Source organism: Oncorhynchus kisutch, linkage group LG12 (assembly GCF_002021735.2).
Source record: "Oncorhynchus kisutch isolate 150728-3 linkage group LG12, Okis_V2, whole genome shotgun sequence".
NCBI lineage: Eukaryota > Metazoa > Chordata > Actinopteri > Salmoniformes > Salmonidae > Oncorhynchus > Oncorhynchus kisutch.
In genome coordinates this window covers 7,922,620-7,944,508 of record NC_034185.2, presented here as the reverse complement: position 1 = coordinate 7,944,508, position 21,889 = coordinate 7,922,620, and the positions used below count along the sequence as shown (strand labels likewise).

The 21,889-nt window shown below is 43.9% G+C and overlaps 1 protein-coding gene across 1 annotated transcript; it reads right to left on the bottom strand.

Moving 5' to 3' along the window:
- Positions 1-766: 766 nt before the first annotated feature.
- LOC109882024 (delta-like protein 4) lies at positions 767-21,648 on the bottom strand. The gene is made up of 11 exons (XM_031836797.1): positions 21,107-21,648; positions 20,710-20,970; positions 20,203-20,260; positions 18,815-19,081; positions 16,352-16,412; positions 14,614-14,744; positions 12,940-13,109; positions 11,149-11,368; positions 9,298-10,057; positions 3,580-3,691; positions 767-2,892 (listed from the first exon to the last, which is right to left on the bottom strand). Exons 1-11 carry the CDS (start codon positions 21,158-21,160, stop codon positions 2,887-2,889), a joined length of 2,100 nt encoding a protein of 699 aa, XP_031692657.1. The 5' UTR covers positions 21,161-21,648; the 3' UTR covers positions 767-2,886.
- Positions 21,649-21,889: the final 241 nt, after the last annotated feature.

The window sequence follows — 21,889 nt, the reverse complement described above, 5'->3', positions numbered from 1 at the left end:
TCTAACCACTAGGATACCTGCCATCCCTACACTCTAACCACTAGGCTACCTGTCTCTAACCACTAGGATACCTGCCATCCCTACACTCTAACCACTAGGATACCTGCCATCCCTACACTCTAACCACTAGGCTACCTGTCTCTAACCACTAGGATACCTGCCATCTCTACACTCTAACCACTAGGATACCTGCCATCCCTACACTCTAACCACTAGGATACCTGCCATCCCTACACTCTAACCACTAGGCTACCTGTCTCTAACCACTAGGATACCTGCCATCCCTACACTCTAACCACTAGGATACCTGCCATCCCTACACTCTAACCACTAGGATACCTGCCATCCCTACATCCTAACCACTAGGCTACCTGTCTCTAACCACTAGGATACCTGCCATCCCTACACTCTAACCACTAGGCTACCTGTCTCTAACCACTAGGATACCTGCCGTCCTACACTCTAACCACTAGGATACCTGTCTCTAACCACTAGGATACCTGTCTCTAACCACTAGGATACCTGTCTCTAACCACTAGGATACCTGTCTCTAACCACTAGGATACCTGCCGTCCCTACACTCTAACCACTAGGCTACCTGTCTCTAACCACTAGGATACCTGCCGTCCCTACACTCTAACCACTAGGATACCTGTCTGACTTAGAGAAAAACACTAAGCATCAGTTATAGTTCTTCATAATAAAAAAAAACACCAAACTAATCTCACTTTTCATTCACCGGCATAAAAATGAACAACAGTTTTATTGAAGGAAAAAAACATTTTTATTCTTCAGAAGTTTTGTCCTTATAAATATCCATTATATACAAAATAATATTATAAAACATATAAATTATAGGCAGGCAGTGGTATGACAGGGTCTTTCTATATGCCTTCATGTCAGGGCTGTTTGGTTACCTCCCAAATTACCTCCTATTCCCTAAATAGTGCACTACTTTTTTGTATTATTGTTTTAATTTATCTAGGCAAATCAGTGAAGGACAAATTCTTATTTTACAATGACGGCCTACGCCCGGCCAAACCTTAACTCGGACGACGCTGGGTCGGTTAGTGATACAGCCTGGAATCGAACCAGGGTCTGTAGTGACGACTCTAGCACTTAGACCGCTGCGCCACTTGGGAGTCCAAAGGGTTCTGGTCTATAGTAGTACCACTATATAGGGAATAGGGCTCTGGTCTATAGTAGTACCACTATATAGGGAATATGGCTCTGGTCTATAGTAGTACACTATATAGGGAATAGGGCTCTGGTCTATACTAGTACCACTATATAGGGAATAGGGCTCTGGTCTATAGTAGTACCACTATATAGGGAATAGGGCTCTGGTCTATAGTAGTACCACTATATAGGGAATAGGGCTCTGGTCTATAGTAGTGCACTATATAGGGAATAGGGCTCTGGTCTATAGTAGTGCACTATATAGGGAATAGGGCTCTGGTCTATAGTAGTGTACTATGTAGGGAATAGGGCTCTGGTCTATAGTAGTACCACTATATAGGGAATAGGGCTCTGGTCTATAGTAGTGCACTATATAGGGAATAGGGCTCTGGTCTATAGTAGTGCACTATATAGGGAATAGGGCTCTGGTCTATAGTAGTGCACTATATAGGGAATAGGGCTCTGGTCTATAGTAGTACCACTATATAGGGAATAGGGCTCTGGTCTATAGTAGTGCACTATATAGGGAATAGGGCTCTGGTCTATAGTAGTACACTATATAGGGAATAGGGCTCTGGTCTATAGTAGTACCACTATATAGGGAATAGGGCTCTGGTCTATAGTAGTACCACTATATAGGGAATAGGGCTCTGGTCTATAGTAGTACCACTATATAGGGAATAGGGCTCTGGTCTATAGTAGTGCACTATATAGGGAATAGGGCTCCATTTGGGATGTATCCTCAAAATTCCTGTTGATGGAAAAACATATTTTTCCCCACCTGTGTTTTTATTTTTGGTGTTCAAGTGCTCCGTGAAGAGACAAGTGTTTAGTTTTAGCATTGAAACTCTTGTTTAGGCTTCTAGTCATTCTGGGCCGCATCTTTTCACCCATTTGCATGGAATGAAAAAGTCTGGAAAAGTCCGACCAGGCGTTTTGTTCGGAGTGACGGACAGTTGAGACGTTAGTTTGTTTGTTCAGTCAGACATTCAACTAGTCAGTCGGTTGTTTGCGGTTGGTTGGTCAGTTTCAGCGAGTTGGCTCCACCCTGGACCTTGGGTCCTGCATAGCTGGTGAATGATGCCGGCTAGGGGTTAAAGATCAGTCTAATCTCAGGCACCTCCATTTTGATTAGTTGGCTGTCGAAGTCCCCATGATTAGTTCGGGCAGGGGTCAACTGAGAGGTCAGGGGTCAACTTCGAGCTCCGGCCATTTGTCCTGTTTCTCCTAGTCTCTCCTCCATTGCTGCCAAGGACAGATGAGTTCAGTTCAAGTTTGTTGTTTTGCTTGCTGACATTCAACCAGTTCCCTCCACACTCTGTGCAGTTCAGTCAGTCTTTTAACCATTTGTTTAAGCGTTCCCAGAAGTCAATAGGTTCATGACCGCTACTGTTTTGTATACAAACACTTGGTCAATAGTGTTCATTAGTTTGTTTACAGAGAAGAGGAGAGGGTTCGTCCATCTCTGTCTCTGTCTCATCGTCTCTCTCTCGCCATCTCTCAAGTGTTCCAGAGCAGCAGTGATATCGGCAGTGACATCGGCAGTGACATCGGCAGTGACATCGGCAGTGACATCGGCATGACATCGGCAGTGACATCAGAAACAGTCTCCAGTCTTTTCTCAGATTTTTTTGTAAACAATCCAGAAAAAAGAAGAAAAAAAATTCTGCTTCGATTGTGTTTCTCCTCTATCGCCCCCTCGCAGCTTTATACCTGGGGAGGAAGAGAGGTAAAAGACTTAGAGGCAAGCTGTGGGAACTGGGGAAAACAGTGAGTGAACATCACAGTTGTGTTATCTATTCTTACGGGTATGCTATATGTTTTTTGCTTGGCTCATCCTGCTTTCAATTACACTCAGCGCTTCTATGTTAAAATATAGACAAAAAAAATGAAGCTTTAAAACGTACCAAAACCATATGCTTGTGTTCCAAGCACGAGACTATGCAACGCTAAAGCATTAAATGTATCTGAAGCATGTGCAGAGCGAGAGCAGTCCAGGGGATCCAACTCTGTGGGGTGAATGGGTGTGTTTCTGGTGAACTGTATCCCCTTTCCAGGCCATCAAATTGTCAGTTTGAAGAACAGTGATTTGATACACTTTTATAGTTGAGTGAGATCATTTCCATATAAGATTATTTCGCCATATTGACTTGGCATACATGATTACGCCATATAGGCGTACAGGATATTTCCCTGGCTTATGTTTAAGAAAAATAATATGTCGTACTTCCACAATGTGTATCTATAAAAATAAAAAACATAACATCACCAAGAATAAATGTACAGCATTTGTAATTGACAATAAGTGTGATATGAAACGCTGTAGAGGGAAACCGCAAAATATGTACTGATGGAAAACGTTTCACTTTTTTTATTTTTTTGGTATGTATTTACCCTTACCTCTGTTGCTATGACGCACGCCCTCCTCTCCTCTCCTATAACAAAGACGGACTGGTAGATCTGAGCGTCTCGAGGGGAACATATCGTTGATATCCTACACTCCGACTTTTCACTGCAAAACACCATAAATCAACACACACACTCAGTCAGTCCGCCTTAAAAGTAGAAGCATATGGTCAAACGAGGCGATGCATCGGGAACCCTACTGATGGGGGTGGGAAAGAATGTACAGGGAGACAGCGGTATAGAGAGGGAGAACATGTCAATGGGAGATTCTCCAGAAGAGGTATAAAATGGCTGTCCCATCCCATAATAACTCAAAAGAAATCTCAAATTTAGGACAATTATTTACATTGTGATATGTTCTAATTCAATCCAAGACGAGAAAAAACATATTGTTTACGATAATATAGTACAAAGTCATTGTTTACACACAGGTGGCTGTCTACCTTACTGTAATCCACTGAGCCCTACTTTACTGTAATCCACGAACCCTACCTTACTGTAATCCACTGAGCCCTACCTTACTTTAATCCACTGAAACCTACTTTACTGTACTCTCCTGAACCCTACCTTACTGTAATCCACTGAACCCTACCTTACTGTACTCTCCTGAACCCTACCTTACTATAATCCACTGAACCATACCTTACTGTAATCCACTGAACCCTACCTTACTGTACTCTCCTGAACCCTACCTTACTGTACTCTCCTGAACCCTACCTTACTGTAATCCACTAAACCCTACCTTACTGTACTCTCCTGAACCCTACCTTACTGTAATCCACTGAACCCTACCTTACTGTACTCTCCTGAACCCTACCTTACTATAATCCACTGAACCATACCTTACTGTAATCCACTGAACCCTACCTTACTGTACTCTCCTGAACCCTACCTTACTGTACTCTCCTGAACCCTACCTTACTGTAATCCACTGAACCCTACCTTACTGTACTCTCCTGAACCCTACCTTACTGTAATCCACTGAACCCTACCTTACTGTACTCTCCTGAACCCTACCTTGCTGTAATCCACTGAACCCTACTCCATTGTGCCCTACTCTCCTCTACTGTACCCTATTATACTGTACCCTACTCTACTCCATTATACCCTACTCTACTGAGCCCCACTATATTATACTGTACCCTACTCTACTATACTCTACCCCACTCTACTATACTGTACCCTACTCTACTCCATTATACCCTACTCTACTGTACCCTACTCTACTCAATTATACCCTATTCTACTGTACCCTAATATACTGTACCCTACTCTACTCCACTGTACCCACCTATACTCTACTCTAGTGTACCCTCCTCTACTGTGCTGTAACCTACTCTACTCTACCCTCCTCTACTCTACTGTACCCTATTCCAATATACTCTACCCTACTCTACTGTACCCTCCTCTACTCTACTCTACTCTACTCTACCCTATTCCAATATACTCTACCCTACTCTACTGTACGCTACTCTACTCTACCCTCCTCTACTCTACTTTACTCTATTGTACCCTATTCCAATATACTCTACCCTACTCTACTGTACTGTACTCTACTGTACCCTCTACTCTACTGTACCCTACTCTACTCTACCCTATTCCAATATACTCTACTACTCTACTGTACCCTACTCTACTGTACCCTATTCCAATATACTCTACCCTACTTTACTGTACCCTATTCCAATATACTCTACCCTACTTTACTGTACCCTATTCCAATATACTCTACCCTACTCTACTGTACCCTATTCCAATACACTTGACCCTACTTTACTGTACCCTACTGTACCCTATTCCAATATACTCTACCCTACTCTACTGTACCCTATTCCAATACACTCTACTGTACTCTACTCTACTGTACCCTACTGTATGCTACTCTACTCCATTATACCCTACATTATACCCTGTGCCCTACTCTACTCTACCCTAATTCTACTCTACAGTACCCTACTCTACTGTACCCTATTCCAATATACTCTACCCTACTCTACTGTACCCTATTCCAATATACCCTACCCTACTCTACTGTACCTTATTCCAATATACTCTACCCTACTCTACTGTACTCTACTCTACTGTACCCTATTCCAAAATACTCTACCCTACTCTACTGTACCCTACTCTACTGTACCCTATTCCAATATACTCTACCCTACTCTACTGTACCCTTTTACAATATACTCTACCCTACTCTACCCTATTCCAATATACTCTACCCTACTCTACTGTACCCTATTGTACTCTACTCTACCCCACTGTACCCTCCTGTCCCCTCCTGTCCTCTACTGTACCCTACCGTACTCTACTATACTGTACCCTCCTGTACCCTACTGGACTCTACTGTGCCCTACTGGACTCTACTGTACCCTACTATACTCTGCTGTACTCTACAGTACCCTCCTGTACCCTACTCTACTCTACTGTACCCTACTGTACTCTACGGTACCCTACTGTACTCTACTGTACTCTACTGTACCCTACTGTACTCTACTGTACCCTACTATACTCTGCTGTACACTACTCTACTCTACTGTACCCTACTGGACTCTACTGTACCCTACTGGACTCTACTGTACCCTACTGGACTCTACTGTACCCTACTGGACTCTGCTGTACCCTACTGGACTCTACTGTACCCTACCCTATTGTACTCTACTGTACCCTACCCTACTGTACTCTACCCTACTGTACTCTACTCTACTTTACTGTACCCTACTCTACTGTACCCTACTGTACCCTACTGTACTCTACTGTACCCTACTCTACTGTACCCTACCCTACTGTAATCTACTGTACTCTGCTGTACTCTAATGTACCCTACTGTACCCTACCCTACTGTACTCTACTGTACCCTACCCTACCCTATTGTACTCTACTGTACCCTGCTCTACTGCACCGTACTCTACCCTACTGTACTCTACTCTACTTTACTGTACCCTACCCTACTGTAATCTACTGTACTCTGCTGTACTCTACTGTACCCTACTCTACTGTACCCTACTCTACTGTACCCTACCCTACTGTAATCTACTGTACTCTGCTGTACCCTACCCTACTGTACTCTACTGTACCCTACCCTACTGTACTCTGCTGTACTCTACTGTACTCTACTGTACTGTACTCTACTCTACTGTACCCTACCCTACTGTACCCTACTCTACTGTACCATACTCTACTGAACCCTACTCTACTGAACCCTACTCTACTGTACCCTAATCTACTGTACCCTACTCTACTGTACCCTACTCTACTGTACCCTACTCTACTGGACCCTACTCTACTGGACCCTACTGTACTCTACTGGACCCTACCCTACTGTAATCTACTGTAATCTACTGTACCCTACCCTACTGTACTCTACCCTACTGTACCCTATTGTACTCTACTGTACCCTACCCTACTGTACCCTACTCTACTGCACCCTACTGTACTCTACCCTACTGTAATCTACTCTACTGTACCCTACTCTACTGTAGCCTACTCTACTCCACCCTACTCTACTGTACCCTACTCTACTGTACTCTACTCTACTGTACTCAAGCTTACTCTACTTTATTTTCTTACAATTGAAGCAACGGCCTCTGGATCAGTGGTCTTGGTCTATAAACCACATACATTTGGTCTTTAACTTGTCATGGTGTCAACTCACTGGGTTATATCTTAGGACCAATGTCCTGGTATAAATCTTGGCTCTAGGATATGACCTTTGTTTTTTGGTTTACTAGCCATAGGCAATCCAATTTGAAGAAGACAATACTCTCTGATCATTGGCTGACCACTTTCAACAAGTCGGCTACTTTAAAATGGTGGCAGCCCCATAAACTCAACATCCTATATTAAAATGAGTTATATCCATATAGAGTCGTCTATGTATCTCTATGATCGACAGTTGTCACTGAAATGCCTGTTATTTTGAACAAAATAAAAGTAGCTAAAGAATTTGAAAAATGTTGAACATTGAAACATCATTAATAAGATGCATAATTCAATCAATCCACAGGTTTCAGATTCATACAATCAACATTGAACATTTGACAGAAAAAGAGAGATAATATTTCTCTAAATTCAATTTAAAGGATTTTTAGAATCAGTTTTAAAATAATGTTTTTTTTTAAACTAATTTGTTAATTTGGTAACAAATAACATTAAAAAAAAATGTTAACTGTAACACAAAATGATTACTACTGTGTATGGTTCTACCTTTACTGAGACTTTTCCACTGTTTAGGTAGTGAGGTATCTAGACGTAGAAGTATCTACCTGACATTTCTTTTTTATTTTGACCTTTATTTAACTAGGGCAAGTCAGTTAAGAACAAATTCTTATTTTCAATGACGGCCTGGGAACAGTAGGTTAACTGGTCTAGGAACAGTGGGTTAACTGCCTGTTCAGGGGCAGAACGACAGATTTGTACGTTGTCAGCTCGGGGATTTGAACATGAAACCTTTCGGCTACTAGTCCAACGCTCTAACCACTAGGCTACCCTGCCGCCTCTACGCTCTAACCACTAGGCTACCCTGCCGCCTCTACACTCTAACCACTAGGCTACCCTGCCGCCCCTCCACTCTAACCACTAGGCTACCCTGCCGCCTCTAAACTCTAACCACTAGGCTACCCTGCCGCCTCAACACTCTAACCACTAGGCTACCCTGCCGCCTCTACACTCTAACCACTAGGCTACCCTGCCGCCTCTACACTCTAACCACTAGGCTACCCTGCCGCCTCTACACTCTAACCACTAGGCTACCCTGCCGCCTCTACACTCTAACCACTAGGCTACCCTGCCGCCTCTACACTCTAACCACTAGGCTACCCTGCCACCTCTACACTCTAACCACTAGGCTACCCTGCCGCCTCTACACTCTAACCACTAGGCTACCCTGCCGCCTCTACACTCTAACCACTAGGCTACCCTGCCGCCTCTACACTCTAACCACTAGGCTACCCTGCCGCCTCTACACTCTAACCACTAGGCTACCCTGCCGCTCCATGACATGCCCTGTAACTCCTGTGATGAAAGTTTGGATAAAATAATCAAGACTTTTTTTTTTTTTTTGCCACCCCCAATTTCATTACCACTTCTGTACAATCACCCTTCAACACACAGAGAGACAGGGGAGGGGAGTATGGCTCAGCAACAGTCAAATATATTAATGAGTGTGTGGGTGAATGAGTGTGTGGGTGAATGAATGAGTGGGTGAGTGAGTGGGTGAGTGGGTGGGTGTGTAAGTATAGAGCTGTAAGTATAGAGCTGTACTGAAAGAGTTTCCTAGAGCTGTAAGTATAGAGCTGTAAGTATAGAGCTGTAAGTGTAGAGCTGTACTGAAAGAGTTTCCTAGAGCTGTAAGTATAGAGCTGTAAGTATAGAGCTGTAAGTATAGAGCTGTAAGTACAGAGCTGTAAGTACAGAGCTGTAAGTATAGAGCTGTAAGTATAGAGCTGTAAGTATAGAGCTGTAAGTATAGAGCTGTTAGTATAGAGCTGTTAGTATAGAGCTGTTAGTATAGAGCTGTTAGTATAGAGCTGTAAGTATAGAGCTGTAAGTATAGAGCTGTTAGTAGCCTATGTCTCAATGTGTCATTGCAGAAGCAGTTGGCTAGTTCTTCATGTTTGCAGATGTGGTCTAACATTTCAGAATCAAGATAAAAATCATCGAAAAACTTAATTTAGACAACAACAACAACAACAACAAGAATGGTTTTCTTACCTGTACATTCTACTCAGAGGTATTTTCTCTTCTAAACACGTGTCATAGATCACATGACTTTTGCTTCTATCCTCTTGCGACGTATCATCCTTCAACTCCTTCGACTTTGCGTTACTATACGAGTCCAATTGATAGTTCTTATGGATGAAGTTTGACTTCTCTGATTCGCAGTCCACTTCCAGTCCAACCTTCTGATTGGTGTTCTTCAGCTGGGAGGGGGGGATTAGGTTATCCCTCTGTACATCTGATAGGTTGTTCATGGTCTCCCCATCTCCCCTGTCCCTGCCGGTCCGCCTGTGGATGTGCCGTAGAGCCAGCCCAACCATGCATAGCAGCACCAGTAATGCAACCAGCCCTACAGCCAAGGAAACTGCCGCCCACTGGAAGCCATCTTGGCTCTCTCCATTGATCCTCTCCCCACCCACCGGCAGGGTCACAGCAAAGAACTGGCAGCGTGACCCGGTAAAGCCGGCTGGACAGATACAGGTGGCAGGGGGTTTCCCCGGCCCCCCTCCCCCGGTGCAGAGCCCTCCGTTAAGACAGGGGTTGATGGAGCACTCGTACAGGCCGCGGTCGCAGTTTCGTCCGACGTACCCCTGGGGGCAGTGACAGGTGTAGTCGTTGATACGGTCCAGGCAGGTCCCTCCGTTGGTGCAGGGGTTCCCGGCACACTCGTTGATGTTGATCTCACAGCGCTGGCCGGTGAAACCGGAGCGACAGCTACACAGACGCACGCCACCGTGGATCAAACACAGACCGCCTGGAGAGAGAGACACAGGGGGTCAGGGGTCAGGGTCTTGGGGGAGAGAACAGGCATGCAGACACACACAATTGGCCCTGTCCAGAAACAGTCACTACTTCCCACTACGTCACTACACACTACACCACTACGTCATTACACACTACAACACTACACCACTATACACTATACACTACACCACTACACACTACACCACTATACACTACACCATTATGCACTACACACTACACCACTAAGTAACTACACCACTACACACTACTTCCCACTACACCACTACACACTACTTCCCACTACACCACTACACACTACTGCACTACTTCCCACTACACCACTACACACTACTTCACTACACCACTACACCACTACACCACTACTTCACTACTTTCCACTACAACACTACACCACTACACACTACTTCACTACTTTCCACGACTTCCCACTACACCACTACACCACTACACCACTACTTCCCACTACACACTACACTACTTCCCACTACACCACTACACTACTTCCCACTACACCCACTACACTACTTCCCACTACACCACTACTTCACTACTTCCCACTACACACACCACTACACACTACACCACTACACTACTTCCCACTACACCACTACTTCCCACTACACACTACACCACTACACACTACTTCCTACTACACCACTACACTACTTCCCACTACACCACTACTTCACTACTTCCCACTACACACACCACTACACACTACACCACTACACTACTTCCCACTACACCACTACTTCCCACTACACACTACACCACTACACACTACTTCCCACTACACCACTACACACTACACACTACTTCACTACTTCCCACTACACACTACACCACTACACACTACACACTACTTCCCACTACACACTACACCACTACACTACTTGCCACTACACCACTACACCACTACTTCCCACTACACCACTACACCACTACATCACTACACACTACTTCCCACTACACACTACACCACTACACACTACACCACACCACTATACACTACACACTACACCACTACACACTACTTCCCACTACAGAGAAAGGGGAGAGTGGAAAGAGGCCGTAGCGTACCGTTGGCGCAGGGAAGAGATGTGCACTTGTCCACTCTCTTCTCACAGTTGAGTCCTGTGTATCCGGGAGGACACTCGCAGATGTAGCTGCGACCATTGTCCTTCTGATGGCACTGTCCGCTGTGGAAGCAGGGGGAGTCGGCACACGTCAACAGGCTGTGTTCACAATGAGAACCCTCGAAGCCCTGCGGACACGAACACCTGTAGCCAACATCCAGGTTCTATAAAAGGGAGACAGTTAAGATCTAAAGGGCAAGACAGATTGGATTACAGTCGTTTCTAAAATGCAGTCATTCCCCCTTCCTCTCACGTCACTTCTGACAATAACTCTTCCCCTTAAGGGGTATTTAAAGGAACATTTAACTCTGCCCCTTTAAGGGTATTTAAAGGAACGTTTAACTCTGCCCCTTTAAGGGTATTTAAAGGAACATTTAACTCTTCCCCTTTAGGGGTATTTAAAGGAACATTTAACTCTGCCCCTTTAAGGGTATTTAAAGGAACATTTAACTCTGCCCCTTTAAGGGTATTTAAAGGAACGTTTAACTCTGCCCCTTTAAGGGTATTTAAAGGAACATTTAACTCTGCCCCTTTAAGGGTATTTAAAGGAACGTTTAACTCTGCCCCTTTAAGGGTATTTAAAGGAACATTTAACTCTGCCCCTTTAAGGGTATTTAAAGGAACGTTTAACTCTGCCCCTTTAAGGGTATTTTAAAGGAACATTTAACTCTGCCCCTTTAAGGGTATTTAAAGGAACATTTAACTCTGCCCCTTTAAGGGTATTTAAAGGAACATTTAACTCTTCCCCTTTAGGGGTATTTAAAGGAACATTTAACTCTGCCCCTTTAAGGGTATTTAAAGGAACGTTTCACTCTGCCCCTTTAATTGTCCCTTTAAGGGTATTTAGTGAACCACCTTGGTCCAGGCAGTGTAGTTATAACCTGGTACCTTTAAGTACATAACATGACCAAAAGTATGTCGACCCCTGCTCGTCTAAACATCTCATTCCAAATGATTGAGCATCAATATGGAGTTGGTCCCTGCTTTTGCAGCTATAACACTCTTCTGGGAAGGCTTTCCACTAGATGTTGGAACATTGCTGTGGGGACTTACTTCCATTCAGCCACAAGAGCATTAGTGAGGTCGGGCACCGATGTTGTGCCATTAGGTCTGGCTCGCAGTCAGCGTTCCAATTCATCCCAAAGGTGTTTGATGGGGTTGAGGTCAGGGCTCTGTGCAGACCAGTCAAATTCATCCACACCGATCTCGACAAACCATTTCTGTATGGACCTCGCTTTGTGCACAGGGGCATTGTCAAACTGAAACAGGAAAGGGCCTTCTCCAAACTGTTGCCACAAAGTTGGAAGCACAGAATCGTCTAGAATGTAATCGTATCCTATGACGGTGCCACGTTGAAAGTCACTGACCTCTTCAGTAAGGCCATTCTAGTGACAATGTTTGTCTTTGGAGATTGCATGGCTGTGTGATCGAATGAAATAGCTGAATCCAGTCATTTGAAGGGGTGTCCACATACTTTGTATATATAGTGTACCCATCCGCTCATCAGTTCTGACAATATTGCCACTTCTAGCCTGGGCATTTAGTGACTTGTAGGGGGCCATCTTAACGGTCGTTCCTGCAGGCATTGTCCCGTCTAACGCGGTCATCTAGTGCTTACTAACTCACTGTGCAGAGTCCTCCGTTCCTACAGGGGCTGTCCCTTCTAACATGTCTATCTAACCCCTTCCTCCACGGTTGCTGTCCCTTCTAACATATCTATCGAACCACTGCTTACCGTGCAGAGTCCTCCGTTCCTGCAGGGGTCGCTGTCACACTCCTGCAGCTCCAGCTCACAGTTGACCCCAGTGAACCCAGGGGGACAGGTACAGGTATAGCTGCCTTGACCCGTGTTCATACAGGTCGCCCCGTTCACACACGGCCGGTGGTGCGTGCAGAAGTTCAGATCTGAGAGGGAGCAGAGAGGTCAAAGGTCAAATAAAGGTAAAAAAATATAAGGTCATATACTGTACATGCATCGGGGTTAAATCATTTGACACCCATGATAAAGATGAGTTATACTGTATGCTGGGAATAGAGCACCAAATACTTAACTTCTGACTACTTTATTTGACTTTAGGGGTCTCAATCATTTTGACGTCTTAACTTTTGAGAAAAAAGTTTTACTTGTTAAACAAAATCACTTTGTCTGAGCAATTGTATTATTATAAAACAATATAATATCCCCCCCCAAAACATGTGTATGTAAGGTCAACATAAGATCAACATAATGTCCTGTATATAAGGTCAACATAACGTCCTGTATGTAAGGTCAACATAACGTCCTGTATATAAGGTCAACATAACGTCCTGTATATAAGGTCAACATAACTTCCTGTATATAAGGTCAACATAACGTCCTGTATGTAAGGTCAACATAACTTCCTGTATGTAAGGTCAACATAACGTCCTGTATGTAAGGTCAACATAACGTCCTGTATGTAAGGTCAACATAACTTCCTGTATGTAAGGTCAACATAACTTCCTGTATGTAAGGTCAACATAACGTCCTGTATGTAAGGTCAACATAACGTCCTGTATGTAAGGTCAACATAACTTCCTGTATATAAGGTCAACATAACGTCCTGTATGTAAGCTCAACATAACGTCCTGTACGTAAGGTCAACATAACGTCCTGTACGTAAGGTCAACATAACTTCCTGTACGTAAGGTCAACATAACTTCCTGTATGTAAGGTCAACATAACTTCCTGTATGTAAGGTCAACATAACTTCCTGTATGTAAGGTCAACATAACTTCCTGTATGTAAGGTCAACATAACTTCCTGTATGTAAGGTCATCATAACTTCCTGTATGTAAGGTCAACATAACGTCCTGTATGTAAGGTCAACATAACGTCCTGTATGTAAGGTCAACATAACGTCCTGTATGTAAGGTCAACATAACTTCCTGTATGTAAGGTCAACATAACTTCCTGTATGTAAGGTCAACATAACTTCCTGTATGGTATGTAAGGTCAACATAACTTCCTGTATGTAAGGTCAACATAACTTCCTGTATGTAAGGTCAACATAACTTCCTGTATGTAAGGTCAACATAACTTCCTGTATGTAAGGTCAACATAACTTCCTGTATGTAAGGTCAACATAACTTCCTGTATGTAAGGTAAACTACTAAGTCAAACAGATTAGTCAACTAACATATTTTCTTCTCATAGAAAAAAAGTGTATAGGAACATCCTGATGAGCTCACCAGTGATAATGGATTAACATAAGAACAGCTGAGAGATCATGTTTACCTACAGATTCATGTCAACGTCTTCTCTATTTTTGGGGGATTCTTTTAAGGTCAGTATTTGAATGGAAAACATAATTTATTGCACATTTTCTGATATGTTTCAGTCAGATTTCTCTGTGCAACTAGGATGGTGATGATGAAGATATGTTCTTGCCTTGGTCACAGAAGAGCCCTCCCCAGCCCTCCTTACAGTTACACTGCCAAGGCTGTTGGCAGGTGCCATGTTTACACGCTGGGTACTTCTTACACTCATCACAGAACAGACCCTGCCAACCTTCTCTGCACCTGGAGACACAGGAGAGGTAATGTACCATTTAAACTCTGCAATTCAGGTAAATGTTCCGTCATTAATACCATACCTTTATTTATACATGATTTATTCACTGACTGATTGGTTAATTAAATTGATAGGTTTATTTGTTCATTGTTTGATAAAACATAACTGTACAACAGTGCACTTCAACCAACCACGTTGTAACATGCAATAACAACCAATCATCTACAGTCTCCCTCTAAGACAGAGTGCAGAACACTTGACTATAGTTTATGACTAAGGACCAATTGTATGCATGTTCCCTTACTGCAGAAACACCTCTATACAAATGTTCATATGGAGTCAATTATTCTACTCTAGACTTTGTGTGAACAGCATACTTATAGTTCTGACCAAAATCTTGAGAGAAAGAGAGAAAGAAAGAGAGGAGAGAGAAAGAAAGAGTGTGAGAAAGAGAGAGAAAGAAAGAGAGTGAGAAAGAGAGAAAGAGAGAGAAAGAAAGAGTGAGAAAGAGAGAAAGTGAGAGAAAGAGAGAGAGAAAGAAAGAGAGAAGGAGAGAGAGAAAGAGAGAAAGAGAGAGGAGAAAGAGAGAGGAGAAAGAGAAAGAGAGAGAGGAGAGAGAGAGGACAAAGAGAGGAGAGAGAGAGAAAGAGAGAGGAGAGAGAGAGGACAAAGAGAGAAAGAAAGAGAGAGGAGAAAGAGAGAGAGGAGAGAGAGGAGAAAGAGAGAGAGGAGAAAGAGAGAGGTGAGAGAGGGGAGAAAGAGAGAGGAGAGAGAGGACAAAGAGAGAAAGAAAGAGAGAGGAGAAAGAGAGAGAGGAGAAAGAGAGAGAGGAGAAAGAGAGAGAGGAGAAAGAGAGAAAGAAAGAGAGAGGAGAAAGAGAGAGGAGAAAGAGAGAGGAGAAAGAGAGAGGAGAAAGAGAGAGGAGAAAGAGAGAGGTGAGAGAGAGGAGAAAGAGAGAGGAGAGAGAGGAGAAAGAGAGAAAGAAAGAGAGAGGAGAAAGAGAGAGAGAAAGAGAGAGAGAAAGAGAGAGAGGAGAAAGAGAGAGAGAAAGAGAGAGAGGAGAAAGAGAGAGAGGAGAAAGAGAGAGAGAAAGAGAGAGAGGAGAAAGAGAGAGAGAAAGAGAGAGAGGAGAAAGAGAGAGAGGAGAAAGAGAGAGAGGAGAAAGAGAGAGAGGAGAAAGAGAGAGAGGAGAAAGAGAGAGAGGAGAAAGAGAGAGAGGAGAAAGAGAGAGAAAGAAAGAGAGAGGAGAAAGAGAGAGAGAGAAAGAGAGAGAAAGAAAGAGAGAGGAGAAAGAGAGAGAGGAGAAAGAGAGAGAGGAGAAAGAGAGAGAGGAGAAAGAGAGAGAGGAGAAAGAGAGAGGGGAGAAAGAGAGAGGAGAGAGAGGACAAAGAGAGAAAGAAAGAGAGAGGAGAAAGAGAGAGGAGAAAGAGTTGGCTGCTTTGATCTTCAGCTTTGAAAAATAGATTGCTTCCTGCTGAACAGTTGACATCACATGGAATATAAATATTGGACCAATTTAGAGAAATATTGAAATACTGTCTCCTTCACACACACACACACACACATACATACACACACACACACACACATATTTTATAATTTCTATATTACTCACACACACTCGCCAGGTCTGGAGCAGTTTCCGTTTCCTTCACTGCATCCCACGAGGCAGATGGCTGTAACACACACGCACCAATAGATATCCAGGGGTTATCTATAGTGTTTCAAACGTTATTCATACAGTGGACCTTGGACGTAAATCAATCTGACTACATTATGTGCATCTAAACCACAGTCACGATAGGCAAAGCTATCATTACTGTGACGCATGTACATCAAAAGAGCTGCAATTTCAAGGATATTATAGCCGACTGATGCAAATTGTGGACTTCTGAACATTAGCCTACATCATGAAATAAGATCCATCATAAAACACACAAAAGATGTGCTTGCATGTGTATAGGCTATAATAAAACGACGCGATTATTAGGCATCACGCGTTCTAAACGCGGCCTTATTATCTGGGTGGCTCGAGCCCTGCATGCCGCGTGGCTGGACAGCCATAGTATATCAGACCTTACGACAAAACATGTCTTTTTACTGCTCTAATTACGTTGCCAATCCGTTGTATAATATCAATACGGAACTTCAGGGGGGTTCGTGGTAATATGTCCAATATACCACGGCTAAGGGCTGTGTCCAGGCACTCCGTTCAGCAGTGGTATATTGGACATATATCACACCTCACGCTACTTAAGCATCTCCATCATAACATCTATTCATTTCAGCCACAATGCTGCTTCATCAAAGGGCAGACAGACACAAGCTCCAACTGAACCTGTCACACCACCCAACTGCTACAGCGGGACCACGAGGAAGCTGGGTAATTTACGGTTTGTAATGTCTTGTGTTCTAGATGGGCATCTCTCTCTCTCTGTGCGACACCGATTCCGGTTTGATAGGCTGGCGACCGCCGGTAAACGGCCGGGTTAGTCCTAAACAGATGCCCGTGCGCAATAGCGGACATCTGCCACCATTGTTGTTCCTTGTCTGCGCAAACCATACTTGCAGCTGCTATGCGGCCCGCGAGCCCCCAACAATAGGGAGACTACGATTTCAGTGGCGCGTGGCGGATAATAACGTTGCGATTAACCCCGGCGCGTGCTGCTGCAGCCCGTGTTCTGCCAGTGACGTTCAAACTGCCCGGGATTAAATTACCAGGAACGCGCTCTACTTTCAGGTAGTCGTAGTATAGAAATACAAACTCCACTCTCACAGCCAGGGAGAGCGACCGAGGGTGGAGAGAGAGCGACCGAGGGTGGAGAGAGATCCACCTCCTTCATCTCACGTGCTTTGTTTCTATACTACGGACGGTAGGTGGGTGTGTAATTGCTCTGGTCAAGGATTTGGCGCCACGGTCAAAATGCAACCATAACACGTGCCAATCTCTCCTTCACCGCCAAGTGACGCCTATGACGATAGATCCCTTGTCACACTGCGTATCAAACTGACTCAAACAAATGGTAACGATTTATGTTTTAAGATGTTTTCTTTGGTGAATTTGTTTTGGTAAAAGAGGCATACACATCATGGCGCTAACCCTGCCTCCCAACTGGCTGTTCTCCCTGGGAAAGTATGAGTTCATTCAGTTTCTGTTCTGTCCAAAACATAGAGAAGAGAACCAGCGTTTGTTTTTATGCTCATTTTGTAGTGTACTAGTACCTATGTCTTAAGCATATTGTGGGTTTTGTACAACTATGTTGCTTGTCCTCATATTCAGCAAGCAGCCCCTCTCTAACAGCATCTCTTGGTTCCCATAGGGCCTACACACAAGGCTGATTTATTCTCATACACTTACTATACATGCTGTAGCCCTACAGAGATGACCTCTTAGACCAATGTAGCATGGCAAACATGTGCTCATCTCCACACGGTTATTTCTGTGGCCCTTTTTATGTGTATAAAGAAAATGGAAACTTCCTGCGCCATAAAGGCCCAGGCCTCTCAGCAGAGAACGCAGTAGGTTAACATACACACACTCATTCTGTCTATTCATCCCTCTATCTCTCACAGGACCATCAGGACAAGCTTCCAACAAAACCCTGAGAGACTGTGGCATCCATCCCGCGGCTGCCACCAGTGTAGCGATTGAGGAAAACCAAATCAATCGGCCTTGAACCCTACAGCTGTTACGAGCACCAACTGCTGTGCCATTTAACAACCAAACCTCTCGGCAGAGGGCCACAGACTACCTATATACAAGTAAACCACAGCTACTGTACACCTTTCACTCGCTTTCTGAAAACGATGTACCAACAAGCTCGGGGAAAACTAAAAGCACAGCGAAACTATACTCATGGAAGAAACAGCTAAAGTGCATCAAAAACGATGACCAAGCTTGCTAGAAGGAAAAAAACACTGGCCTATAGTAAAGGCCTGTAAATCATTGAAGAAGTTGTGATTGTATATCCAACATATTGGTCAAAGACAAGTGTGACATGGACTCTGATAAGCCAGTGGGGTTGAGTTGTGTTTTTTTGGGGGTTCGATAACGGTTGGTTTCTCTTGGGTTGCTTACGTTCTTCGCAGTATTCCCCCTTCCAGCCGGGCAGACAGGACAACTGCCCGTCGTCGAGGTCGCAGGTGTAGTGGCCAAAACGGTCGTCCCTCGGCGTGCATATTTTGGAACAACTTTCTCCGTAGTAATTGTCATTGCAGATGAAGCGGTAAGAATACCTTAACTCCGTCTGTCGGCCGCTCTGAACATCCAGAGACCAGGCGGTCCCTACGCCCAGCTGTCTCTGGATGGAAAAGAAACTAATCAACATCTCTGGGTTGCTGGTGTCTGGAAGGGAAGAAGAGAGAGGGAGAGAGAGAGAGAGAGATGGAGAGAGAGAAAGAGAGAGGAAGAGAGAGAGAGAGAGAGAGAGAGAGAGGAAGAGAGAGAGAGAGGAAGAGAGAGAGAGATAGAAAGGAAGAGAGAGAGAGAGAGGAAGAGAGAGAGAGAGATAGAAAGGGAGAGAGAGAGAGAGAGAGAGAGAGGAGAGAGAGAGAGAGAGAGAGAGGAAGAGAGAGAGAGAAAGGGAGAGAGGAGAGAGAGAGAGAAAATGCATTAGTTACATCAATCAATAAATTACTTTTTAGTTGTCACAAAGTGCTTTTTACAGTAACACAGCCTAGGCGCCAAAGTGAGATCCAAAAGGAACGAGTCTGTTTTCTAACAGCCATGTTGGAAAAGTAGTCTTCTGTGTTACAATCAAGTTCCACATACATTGTCTAACTGGGTCTATTGATGCCTGTTACATTATTCTCTATAATCCATTGTTCTCCTATCATTCAATATATTCTATCTCGTGCCATATCTCATATCATACGATTGAAATATCCTAGACCTATTTCGATGTGAAATATCATGCATGCTCCGTTCACTGGGCTTGGTTTGAATATGTACCCGCGGCCCTACAGCCTGCCTTTACACAGATCAGATGGCTTCTTATCAAATCTCATAAGAACAAAACCATAATGGTTTTAGATGGACAATAAACTGAGATTAAAATGTCCTCTTCCTTTCTGTCAGCAAAAAAAAACCTTCCCAGGCTGCTTCCAAACAGAGCAAGGTGTAAAATACAGGAAGATGTAGTCACATAGCCTTGGCAGCCTCTGTGTGTTCTCACCAAAGCCCTCAACTCGTTCCCACGCCAGAAATACACCGCAGGAAGTCACATTGTGTTGGAGCATAAGAATGAAAAAAGGTGTTTTGAAGCTGAGCAACAAAGGGTTGCATAAAGGAGTAGAAATTAGAAGAATAAACAAATATAGGGAACAATTAACAGTAAGGGGAATGGATCAATGATAGTGAGAAGATACTCATTGTGGATAAAGGTTTGACGTTTAAAAAGTGCTTTAGTTATAGAGGGACTATTTGTGAAATGTCGCCCTCTTGCGGCGTTGAATAGATCGACTTACCAACAGGTAGATCTGTTGAAGGTGAATACCAGGCTTCAATTATCAAAGAAAACGATCCCTAAGGACAGAACGCATTCAGTCATTAGAAAATATAATTCAAAACCCAGTTCGTACAGGAAATATAATTACATTTGACAATATCACACTTTATCACAGCTAGAATTGAGCGTAATTTAAAAACGAACTGTCTGTTTATGAATGACTATATAATTTAGGATTGTAAAATTTGCATCGAGGCAAACATGTTATAGTAGGTTATACCGCCGTGCGGTGCATTTAGAAATAAACAACGTCGTGTGTTGTGTGTCAATCCTCTCTGTGTGTGTGTTTGGTTATACACACAGCATTACCTAATGATGGCTTATCTCATTACTCACCAATAACTGGTGCGCTTTCTTTCTCTCCAAACCAATCACAACCCGCCTGCTTCACAACACAACAACACTGACCTTGGCATGGTATACATTCAACTAATAATATGGACTGCATCTAGGCTGTCTGTCTTACCGGCCATCCGAAGTTGAACGGGATTCGGATGGGTCTACTGAAAGCGCCCCCGTCCATGGCGCTAAAGGAGTTGGTCCCTAGCACCGGCGTCAAGGCATTTCCAAAGATACAGTCACCTGGCGACACGACCGCCTGGTAGTTCTTAAGACAAACACGAAAGAAAGTCCTGCAGTTGAGCCTGCACGAGTTGCCATTCTCCAGCAATCCTTTGCTGTTTTTAAATTCATGTAGATCGATCTCAAAAACACCGGATCCAAATACCTAAAAAAAAAGAAGAGAAGATATGATTTTTTGGAAAACACCGTTACGCTAAAATAGACCCTTTCCTTGGAATAGCCTACTCTGAGTGATCATTCGTTGACAGCTCCTGCAGGGTATCCAGCCGATTCCTCCTTACCTGTGTCAGTACAGTGGTGCTGAATGCGATGGTAAAAGTGAACCAAGCTGCCATCCTTCTCGCTGATCCAGGGCAGACGCGTCACCCGCCAATATATCCCCTATATTCCAAAGCCCACTATTCCAAAGTGTTGGGGGGGGGGGGGGGGGACCAAATAAAAAAGCAGAAAGAAAGAACCAAATATAAATCCTTCTTCTCGTTCCACTCCGTTGTTTTTCCGTAATTAGAATCTTTGTTGGATGCTCCAACCTGCCAAAAGATGTTTTAGAATTCCCAGGTTATCCAAAAGAGGTAAAGGTTTAACGAAAGACCAATATCCATATTCTGTCCCCTCTCCCTCTCTGTTCGCGCTGTTCTCCTCTTCGCTTCCACAGTAGTACAGGACAGTACTCCACACTGGTTACGTCGGCGTGTGTGTGCAGGACGACGCAACACCACTGTCTTGTTTTGGTACTTAACTTGGCGCATCAGTGTTGCGCTGCGCTCCGTGGATGTCTGTTCAACGTGCGTCTTATTACTAGTGAATGAACACTTGGGAGTGACGTCTCCCACAATTTATAGACTCGTGCTGCGCTGCTCATTAGATAAACTGTCAATCGAGACGTAACACCGCCCACTTTATATATTCACCCCCCTCCCTCCCTCCTTCCTCCTCTCCAAAAACAATGATATCCAGAATACCCACCAGTACTGCGCTATGCTGACTGACGACGGACCGATAAAAGAGCATTGATTATTCACAAGCTATAGCATCTGTTGACGTATTTACAACGCGCACGAGAG

Bases quoted from the DNA above. Each gene is read 5' to 3' on its own strand.
- LOC109882024 (XM_031836797.1), bottom strand. From the start codon at position 21,160: ATGGCAGCTTGGTTCACTTTTACCATCGCATTCAGCACCACTGTACTG. The intron at 19,082-20,202 runs GTAAGTCGATCT...CTTCCCTTCCAG, and splicing joins TTCAACAGATCTACCTGTTG to ACACCAGCAACCCAGAGATG. The intron at 14,745-16,351 runs GTGAGTAATATA...CTGTGTCTCCAG, and splicing joins TCCAGACCTGGCGAGTGTGT to GTGCAGAGAAGGTTGGCAGG.